Consider the following 10,656-nt stretch of genomic DNA (forward strand, 5'->3'; position numbering starts at 1 on the left):
CGCAGGCTGCCAACTATGAAAGCCCATATAACATCCTCTACCGCTGTACCACCAACCTTGCCTGCTGCCTTCTCAATTTGCTGACCTAAAAAAAAAAGTTTTTCTCTGCTGTGCCTCATGTTTTCAGGCAAGAAGATAAACCCACTGCACCTGGAGAGATCAGCAGGCAACATAGCACCTGATATACATTATATTCACACTCAGAATTTGGCCACTGTCACATACTAAAGCCCCTCCTGAGACCAATTAACCCCTTAAATAAAAGAACTTATTTTTCTAAACGATACCCCTTATATTCTATGCTTCTGCCCACAGACTCACACACACAACTTACTAGGACTCAGATTTCAGTTATTTGCTGTCATCTCTGTGAAACCTTTTTTCCCCCTGGCAACTTACAGAAGAATCTGTGAAAGTCTTTATTACACTACCCTATTTGCTTACAAATAAGGATCCCTATCTGCATCTCCACCACAAGGAGCAACCTAAGGGGGAAGCAGACCTCGCACATATTTGCACCCTAAATGCTCAGGTTGGGAATCTAAAAACAGGAACCGCTCAACATGTGTTTGTCACATGGATGGGGGATGGACAGATGGAGAAATAAACCAAACCATAAAGGAAAATTTAAATTCATCTTAAGGGACACGGAAAAATCTCTATTACTTCACAAGGTTATAAAGATTGCCATTTCTATACTTTTCTTATTTGGTTGGGTTTTTTTGGTTTTTTCTTTTTCTTTCTCTCTTTGCCATTTCTACATTTGTCACAAAATCTGACAGAAACAATCCTCAAACAGAAGAGTTATTCATAATTAAAGATAATTCACAACACAAGTGATGTTTGGAGACACAGTGAAAAAAAAGAGAATTTGTCCTTTACCACCTCAACTGTGAGTGACAGAAGTCACAATGTGCATGCCTATGTGGCAGGAAGCTTCCTTTTTGTAGAGATCTCACTCCAAGCAAAGCCATGCTGAGTCATTCTGCACTGACTGCTCTAGTCTGGCCATCCTTACTTTTCCTCATCAGCTACTGGGCAGTTCTCTCCAGCCTGTAATGGTACTTACGGCTCAACAAAAAGAAATTCTTACATCATCAGTTCACAGAAAATAAAAATTTCTTACTGGAGCATTCAACCTCAACAGGAGACAGCGGTGTGCTCACAGCTAAGTAGGAAGCATGCAAGCCAAGAAGGAGTCCCAAATTTCTCTCCGTGTCTATGAGAGGTGAAGAGAGGCTTCCCAGGTCTGGAATGGTAACGACTTCTTGATCAGGCTGGGAGAAAGAAATTTTTTCATCAGTGTAAGAAAACAGAGTTCATTAAAAAAATAAAAGCAAGCTCATGCTCTTAAACAACTTACTAACATGACAAGAAAAACTAAGCTCTTCCAGTTTCCCATTTCTACATGTTAATAAGCTAATGCTTTCATGCTAAACAGAGAGCATATAGGCAAAACACACCCTACAAAATAGAAAGCTGTTACTGTTAGAAAAATCAAAGCAAAGAAAAAGGATTTAGTTACAAAATTCCTTAGAGCAGGAAACAAAAGTTGCCAGAGACAGGGCTTCAGAAAATCTACTGGATATAAATACATGTACAATAAATCCAATGAGAAATGAAATTTTAACAAATATTGTTGTTTTTAAGTTACTAAATTATGCCTATCTATAAAAATTCACAACTCACTGCTATAGTCAAAAGCTATATATATACACATAGAATAAATGTATTCTCACAAAATGAAGTCCTGTTAAATGAAAACCAAAATCTAAATAACAATTAGCTTAAGTTTTTTTTAAGTCACACTGGATAAATCAAAAAGAAACTCATTTTCCCCAATATCACATATCATAACCCTGTAGCACTCGTGAAATGGTGAGTTATGTGTTGGGCTGTTAACTCCAAGTTCAGATGCTCCATTGGCTGTTCCATAGGACCATACAGACTTCCAGCCTTAGAAACCCAATGCAGGGCTACAGAATAGAAATAACCAAATGGCAGCAGAGTTTGCTCCATCTACATAAAAATGCACTGGTGGTATATTGCATTACATGGACTGTCAACCCAAAGATTGGCAGTTGAAATCCACCAGGCACTCTGAGGTAGAAAATGGGAAGAGTTCTTAGGTCCTCATGAAAGGCTGAAAGCCTCAAAAACACAAACAAAAAAACACACAACAAACTGAAGAGAATAGCTATGAGTTGGAATCGCAAAGTCAATCTTATTATATAAAGCTCAATGATCCTGAATACTCACTCATCCACTCACTTGTTTACTGCCAGCAAGTCAGAACCAATTCAAAGCTGACCTTCCAGTAAGTTTTTAGAGGGTAAAATCAGCTATGAAGAGACTGCCCATTTCCCCCCCATGGAGCACCTGATGAATATGAATGCCTGCCTTTGGATGTTTTTGTTGTTGTATACCATCAAGTTGGAACTGACGCACAGCTGAACCCAGAGTGGGTTTTCAGAGGCAGTTAACTGCATGAAAGGAGATTGTCCATCCTTCCCCTGTGGTGGAAGAGGTGGATGCAAACGAACAGTGTACTTTCAGGACTGCAATGCAGCCTCTAACCACTAGGCCATCAGCTCTGTCTTTGGGTGTTGTTACTGTTGTTGTTGTTATGTGCTACTGAATAGCCTGCAACTCATAGTGACCCTATGTACAGCAGCTCTGAACCCTGCCATCCAGTCTCACTTTTCAACACACCTACCCCATTGTCTGTTACTATATCAATACATCTCATCCAGGGTCATTATCTCCTGCACTGGCCCTCCAACCTTCTGAGTATGATGTTCTTCTCCAACGACCTTTCTCTCCTGGCCACATGCCCAAATGGAATTTCAAAATCCTAGCCTCCAAGGAAAAACTTGGTTTCACCCTCACCAAGACAGACTTATTTGCTCTCTTGGCGGTCCATGGTATGTTCAAGACTTTTCCAGCATCACAACTCAAAAGGCATCGATGTTGATTGTGGAGCCTAGTAAGCTGTAATTATTAATAGCCTCAATCTCTTCTCCATCTATCATAATGTTCCCAACTGGTCCAGTGGTGAGAATCTTTGTCTTCTTGATGTTGAGCTTCAATTAATATTGAAGGCTGCAGTCCTTGACCATCTTCAGCAAGCACTTCAGCTCTTCTTTCAGCAAACAAGATGTGTCATCTGCACAAAACAGGTTGTTGATGAGTCTTCCTCCAAACCTGACGTTACATTCCTCCTCAGAAAGCTTGTTCTGCATAAAGACTGAAAAGGTACGGAGACAGGATGCATCCCTGACACACTCTTTTCCTGATTTTGAACCATGCAGTGTTTCCTTACTCTGTTCTGTGGACTGCTTCTTGGTCCAATAATGTTGTTGTTGTTGTTAAGTGTCGTCAAGTTGTAGACAACTAATAGTAACCCTATGAACGAAAGACCTGAACATTTGTATAACTTCAATCATTTCTCCAAGTTCATAGAGTTTCTGGAGGCAAGCTATTTCAGAAGTGGATGTCAGACTTGCTTCCAAGCTTGTTTTAATCAGGGAGCTCTACCAAACACTGTCCACTATGGGTAAGCATAATCACATTTGACACATCAGTATCACAGTATTTAGCATCATAGCAACCACGAGTTACCTCTGTAAATGGATAGACCACTGCTATATAGCTTAGAAGGTTTGACCAAAAATAATTAAAATCAGGTCCCAGGGCCACAGACCTAAGGGCTCAAATGAATTTGCAAAGAAACCAGACTTGCATCCGGGGCTCTCATTAGCCAAAAAAGTAGCTTCTGGCCAACAAAGCACTCCAGAGCCAGCCCCCAGCGAGCACAGGACAAAGCCAAGGACTCACCTCTCTTCGGCCACATGAGTTTCCAAAGACCCTAAATGAATTTTCAGAGAAACTAGACGTGTTCTGGGATTTCCATTTTCCTCAAGGTTAGTCATAATTTGTTGTGATCCACACGGTCAAATGCCTTTGCATAGTCAATGAAACAGATAGATACTCGTCTGATACTCTCTACTTTCTGCCAAGATCCATCTATTGGCAATAATGTCTGTAGTGTCATGACTTTTTCTAATTTCCCCTTGTATTTCTGGTAGTTCTCCATCAATATACTGTTCAGTCGTTTCTGGATAATCTTCAGCAGGATTTTACTAGTGTGTGGTAATAGTAATATGTGCGATAATTTCCACACTCTGTGGGGTCACCTTTATTTGGGAATGGGAATCAATATGATCTTTTCCAGTCAGTTAGCCAAGTAATTGTCCTATAGATTTCCTGGCACAATTTGGTAAGCACATCCAGGGCAGCATCTGTTTGTCGAAATACAGGTATTCCATCAATTCCTGGGGCTTTATTTTTTTCCATGTCCTTCCGAGCAGCCTGAATTTCTTCCTCCATCACCATTGCCTTTTGATCATAGGTTATTTCTTGTAATACTCCTCCCATCTTCTTTCAATGCTTCCTGAATCATTCCGTATTCTGCCCATAGCATCCTTAAGCACGTCAACTTGTGGCTTGAATTTGTTCTTTAGTTCCTTCAGCTTAACAAACACCAATCAAGTTTGGCCCTTTTGATTTTCCAATTCCAGCTCCTTGCAAATTTTGTTACATAATACTTTGCCTTGTCTTCCTGAAACTTTGGGTATAGGGAGGATATATTTCCATTTTAAAGAACTATATTTCACCCAGCATGAGCTGGTCAGCTGCACCTTCAACATCTTCTCCACCATCAGCCTGTAAGAGGTGCCATGATGGCCCAGCCTCAGCTGGCCACTGTGAAGTCATCTCTAGCCCAGAGCATGTGGAAGGCACCCACCCTGATCCTGCTGAAGGGCTTCAAGATCTTCTGAGATAGCCCTCCTTCAGGGTTGTGGACTCGGAAGCTCGGCAAGGCTGCAGGACCGGGACTGGCTTCTCACCACCTACCTTTCTCTCTGGTGGACAGCTAGGCCCTCCTGCAGTACCATACATGTCCCTGACAGTCACTTTGTAAGATGGAGGGACAAGCAGGTATGGTGCTCCTGTTTTCCCCAGGCCCTAATCTCCACGGTAACCCTATAGGGATACACCCACTATGGCAACCCAGAAAGCGCAATGTCCAGCCTAGAGTCACCATCTCCTCTGGGCCAGATAGGGACAGCCCTGGGAAGACTGTGGAGGTGTAGACCTAAGAACCACCTACAGAGGAGGCAGCCTGGGTGCCTTAGAGCATCCTGGTGGATGGGATGAGGAGGACAACTTTAGGTTTGGTGTCCTGAGCCTGACTTTCCTATTGACTTTTGACCTCACAGAAGCAAGGCCTATGGCCAACACACCCCACAGTTCTTAAAAATTAGATCTAGTTATGGAACAGCCTTGAAGAAGACATGGGAAGGGGTATTCACCTCTGCCTCTCTCAGCTAAAGTGGAATGAGGATTATGGGTTGTCGTCATATGAAGGTTTTGCGGTTTCTGTCACTATCAGATGAAGCCCCTCTGTTTTCCCACTATTAGTAACTCTGTCCACAGGCCATCGAGATTCACTTCCTCAGGTTTAATGATCAAAACTGTAGAACACAGTGATTCTCTCCAGGGTGTCCACAACTGTCAGTACTGGACACTACCATCTCTGGGCACTCTGAGCATGTTTCAACCTCACAGGAAGAAACATAGTGTATAAATAATAACCATTGGTAACTTGTACTAAAGGAGCCTGCTAGTAACAGTAGTTAAAGCTCTCAGCTGCTGACTGAAAGGCTGGTGGCTCAAACCCACAGCTCCTCCACAGGTGGGAGATGTGGTGGACTTTTCTATAAACATTACAGCCTTGGAAAAGGCCAACGGTGGCTCCCCCTTGTCCTAACAAGTTTCTTGTCAGGAAAAAGTCGAAATCTGCTCAATGACAGTGGGCTGGGTTGGGTTTTGATAATCTGCTGCTGTATACCAAGCATGCTACTCTCAACAATAGGTCTGGGTGTTCACAGGCCACTTTTTTAACTTAGATGCAGTGTAGGAGAAAGGTACTTTCCCATGCAAATTACAGTATTAGAAACTCAATGGATTCTTTGCTATGAGCCATGCCTAATGCAAAGTCAGGAAGAGAGAGAAAGCATTTTTGGCTAATTAATTATTTGCATGAATTACTTGGTGTCACCACTACAAATATACAGTGTCTCGGACACTGGATTAGGGTAGTTTCTTGGATGTTGATACAACTTGAAATTCCTTGACAGAAAGAGGTATTGGGGTTTGGAAGTTCCACAGGTTGTTTTGTTTGAACTCTTGTTTACCACAGGGCCACTGGCCCAGAGAAGCTCTTGATCACTCAGCATATAAGTATATAAGCATATAAGAGAGACCTCTGCTGATGATAAGGGATGCATAAGAAAGGGATTCTAAATCTAGAATCCTCCTTTGTCTTCTTCCAGCGTCCCTCCCACAAGGGTGGGCTTAGTACCACAGCTCCAACCCAGCCTACAGATCCATTGGACAGAAAAGCTGAGGTCGGAAAAAAGATGTGACCTGCTCAAGACTACAGGTTGAGAAGCCAGGCCAACCTTCCTGACCCTGATGCCAACTGCAGATTTGCACTTTTTGCTCCAGGCCACTCACATATATGAACCACTATTGTCTAAACAAGTTATGCAACCCTACCTTCCCACTTCCAAAAGCACTCTTAATAAAAAGAATTTTTTAAAAAGAAAAAAAAAAGGAATTATATTAATATATGGTTGTTCTTTAAAAATGCAGGTCTGCACAAATATTTTAATCAAAAAAATAATTCATATCAAATTTCTACACATGTGTACAATAAAATTGAAGCAAAAATTTTTTTTCTTGTAAATTAATTCTAAATCTTAGCACAAGTAGCTATATATTTGAAAAACTCCTTACAGTATAATCATGTTTAGACATGAAGTCCTGTAAAGGTTCACTTAATGTCCCTCTTTAAGAGAAAAGGCATCCAATCACAAACACACACAGTCTCTTGTTGTTCACATAGCAGGCCCTGCACACAAGTCTCACCTCCAAGTACTGGCCCACACAAAATGCATGCATTGATTCCTGTGTATCTTCAAAGTGCAAAGCAGCTTCCAGAGCAACTACGGGGTCTTCCCCTACAAACTGAGCTGAAATAAAAATGAAACAAAAGGAATAATTATAAAACACTATGACTTAAAAAATATAGTTTGCTTTAACATCTACAACAAATCTTTTGGTTAACTCAAAAGTGAGACGATACCTAAGAATAATCATCTCTCACACCCTGCTAAAGCTGCATGGACTAATTCAGAACAACATGTTTCAATAAAAACAATGTAGAACAATGAGAAACTGCTCCAATGTCCCAGAATTAACTGGTAAGACAGTCACTAAATCTGTTGTTAAGTACTCTTACTCTGACTCACAGTGATCCCTCATATACAACAAAAGCAAAGCTTGCTGATCCTGTGCCATCATTTTAACCTTTGCTGTGCCTTCAGCCCACTCCTGCAGTCAGTTTATCAATACAACTCCTAGAGTGTCTTCCTCTGTTTTTGGTGGGGTTTTTTTGCTGATCCTCTTTTTCCAGAATGACATCCTTCTCCAGGGACTGGACCCTCCTGATAAGATGCTTAAAGTTTAAGAGATGAAATCTCACCACTTGCTTCCAAAGACTACTCTGCTTCACTTCTCTTAAGACATATTTAGTTGTTCTTTTGGCAGAATATTCAATATTCTTCATCACAATTCAAAAGCATCACTTCTTTTTTGGTCTTATGAAGCAGCTAAAAACATCATGCTTAAGTCTAGCTAATATTAGTTTTATGAAGTACATATTAGCCTTTAAAGTGATACCCTTGCTCTTTTAACACTTAAAAAATTTCCTTTGCATTACACTTGTCCACTGTATCATGCTGTTTGGTTTCTTCAAATGTTTCTTCCATGAATATTGACTATGGACACAAGTAAAATGAAATTTCTTGATTATATGAATCTTTTTCTATTTATTATGTTGTTAAATGGTCCAGGAGTGAGAAATTTCATTTTATGTTAAAATGTAATTCATACTGAAGGCTATATTCTTCATCAATAAGCACTCCAAGTCTTTTTTTTCTGTCAAGTTATGTCCCTTTCCTAAGTTGTTTGTGTGGAGCTGAAGCAATGGTAAAGACATCATTTATGAGCAAAATTTTGTTTTAAAATGGCACACTGAAACTTAGTGCTGAAGCAAGACATAGCCTTACCAAGAATGCTATTCCCTGTTACTGACTGCGCCTGAAAGTCTTTGATGTCGTACACTTTTCCATCGATCACTGTCCAAAAGCCACCATCTTTATTGTGGTTCTCCAGATCAGCTTTACGGATCAGGGTCACCTCTTCATTATTTCTATAGTTCTGACCTGTAAAAAATGACTCTGTGTATACAGAAACCAAAATCAATCAATCAATAGATATAAATAAACAAAATGAAAGGACAAATTGCCAGACCCACAGGAAGAAATAGACACCCACAATCACAATGGAAATTCAACATATCTCTGTGTAGCTAAAGACACACACAAAACAAATTCAGAAAGGATATGGAATGATAACAAAACAAACCCATTTGAGCACATAAATGGTAAATCTGATCCTATCTAAGAAATAAAGAATTTAGAATGTATTTTTCAAGATGCTGGTGATTACAGTGAATAGACAGGTACGGAGGGCAACTGAGATGCGGCACAATTGCATTTCTTAACCAGGAACAGAATGGTAACACTGCTATGATCACCTCGTGCTATTTTGTTGAGCTATACAATTAAATATGTGTCTTTTCTAGTTATTTCCATGCTATGACTATACTCTTTTGTGGCTAGGAGAGCCACTGTGCTTGTTCAAAGGCAAAAGAATCTCAAATATTTGCATATATACATTAAGATATGTGTATGTGCAAAAAGAAAGCAAGCAAGTATTTTGGCAAAAAAATTAAACAACCAGAAGATGTAACTGAAACAGATATGAATATACATAGTACAGTTCTTGCAAATTCTTTTAATTTTTTTTAAAAAAAAGCTGGTATCCCACATGGGATGTCCAAAAAAACAAATATTAAGATGACTCCAGACTAAGGTGCTTATGCAGGGAAATTCTACTAATCTTAAGCCCTTACCCTCAAAAAAAGAAAATTATCTAGCTCACTCTAAAAAGACAGTACCAATGGTAACAGAATCTATCAATTTTGTTTTCCTATTATCTGCATCATCAGGTAGTTTCTCCTTTCATTAGCTAATATTTTCAGTCACCTAGAACATAAACAAGATATTTACAGAGTAAATATCTGTAAGTTGTCATCTTCCGGTGTATAGCTACTTTTCCTCTGAAGATAAGGAAATTATTAGTAAGTTACAGGGAATTAAGAGAAAAATTACAGACAAATTTGCTTAAAAACATTAAAATAAACAAAGACCAACTGCATACAATATGAGCAATATATTGCAGAATGATCAAGAGAATTTTAATTACAGAAATGAAATGTCAGCGAAACACGTATCACTAAATACTTTATAGTGAAAGAAAGAAGGAAATTCTATGGTCATCGATACATAAGATTACTTGATAAAATTAAATATCCAATCACAATTAAAATATTATAGCCAAGTAGAAATTTCTCAAAGTACTTAAAAAACACATATTTTGTAAAATATCTACAATTACAATGTCCTCTGATAAATATTCATAATTTGTATTTGTAAATTATCTAGGGGATCCAGCAGGTACAGTTAATCAAGATGGGAGAAGGGGAAGTTTAATGGTCTAATTGTGGGAATGTATTTTCCTTTAGGTCAAAGTGTAACTATACTGAAAGCCGTAGTCTTTGGCATCATCAGTATTTTTTTCTCCACACTCAAAAAGTGTGCCATATGTGTGCTGTAGATGGTTGAGAGTCTTCCTCCAATGCTGATGCTGCATTCTTCACACAATACAGTTTTTTGGATTACTGGCTCTCATGGATTTCTTTTAACTCTTTTCAGCTTCCTTCTTTATGTGCATATGAGCAATTAATTGTTTCACAATTGGTCCCTAAATTGAACTTAAATGGGCCCTCACTGATAGTAAGCTTTACCATCATCTTTCCATAGAGAAGTAATTGATTTTATTCCTGTGTATTTCACTGCATTAAGTGTTGGAAAATTCTATCATGCAATCTCCAGCATCACATCTCTTAACAAGGTTATACTTTTGAAATATCCTTTCTTGCTTCCACCTAGTACATCTCAATGTATCCTAATTACATGTGTAATCCATTTCAGACCACACAAGTTCATAAAAGTCTTTAAATTCTGCATATTTGGTACATAAATTTTAACAACACTCATAACAGAATTTCTCTGGATCCATATCACTGATAATCCTGTTACTTTAGGATAAATCCTAAAATATTCTTTTATATTGGTTTATATACAAAACTCATGCACACTGTCTTTCACATTTTCCGTCATTCATAGTGTGAAATGTACTTTTTGATGACAAATATATCATCCCTAGTCAATAAATCATTACTGGCATAGTAGACCATATTGATTCAAAATGGCCATTTTGATCACTAATGCCCAGACATTCATCTTTACGTATATCATTTCATTATTTCATTTCTGATGACTTCAAATTTTCTTAGATTCATACTGCATACATCCCAAATTGCAAGTTTTTTTTTTTAAA

The 10,656-nt window shown here is 38.8% G+C and overlaps 1 protein-coding gene across 1 annotated transcript in view; it reads right to left on the reverse strand.

Annotated features, from left to right (window-relative positions):
* The window catches only part of HERC2 (HECT and RLD domain containing E3 ubiquitin protein ligase 2), a 439,756-nt gene that overhangs the window by 273,123 nt on the left and 155,977 nt on the right, over positions 1-10,656 (reverse strand). The window contains exons 23-25 of the mRNA XM_006898588.1: positions 8,199-8,369; positions 6,997-7,100; positions 1,127-1,277 (exon numbers count right to left, since the gene is read on the reverse strand). Of these exons, the coding sequence (XP_006898650.1) occupies positions 1,127-1,277; positions 6,997-7,100; positions 8,199-8,369 (426 nt within the window). The remainder of the gene's footprint in view (positions 1-1,126; positions 1,278-6,996; positions 7,101-8,198; positions 8,370-10,656) is intronic.

Source organism: Elephantulus edwardii, unplaced genomic scaffold (genome assembly GCF_000299155.1).
Source record: "Elephantulus edwardii isolate Elephantulus edwardi_28Jun2011 unplaced genomic scaffold, EleEdw1.0 scaffold00234, whole genome shotgun sequence".
NCBI classification, from domain to species: domain Eukaryota; kingdom Metazoa; phylum Chordata; class Mammalia; order Macroscelidea; family Macroscelididae; genus Elephantulus; species Elephantulus edwardii.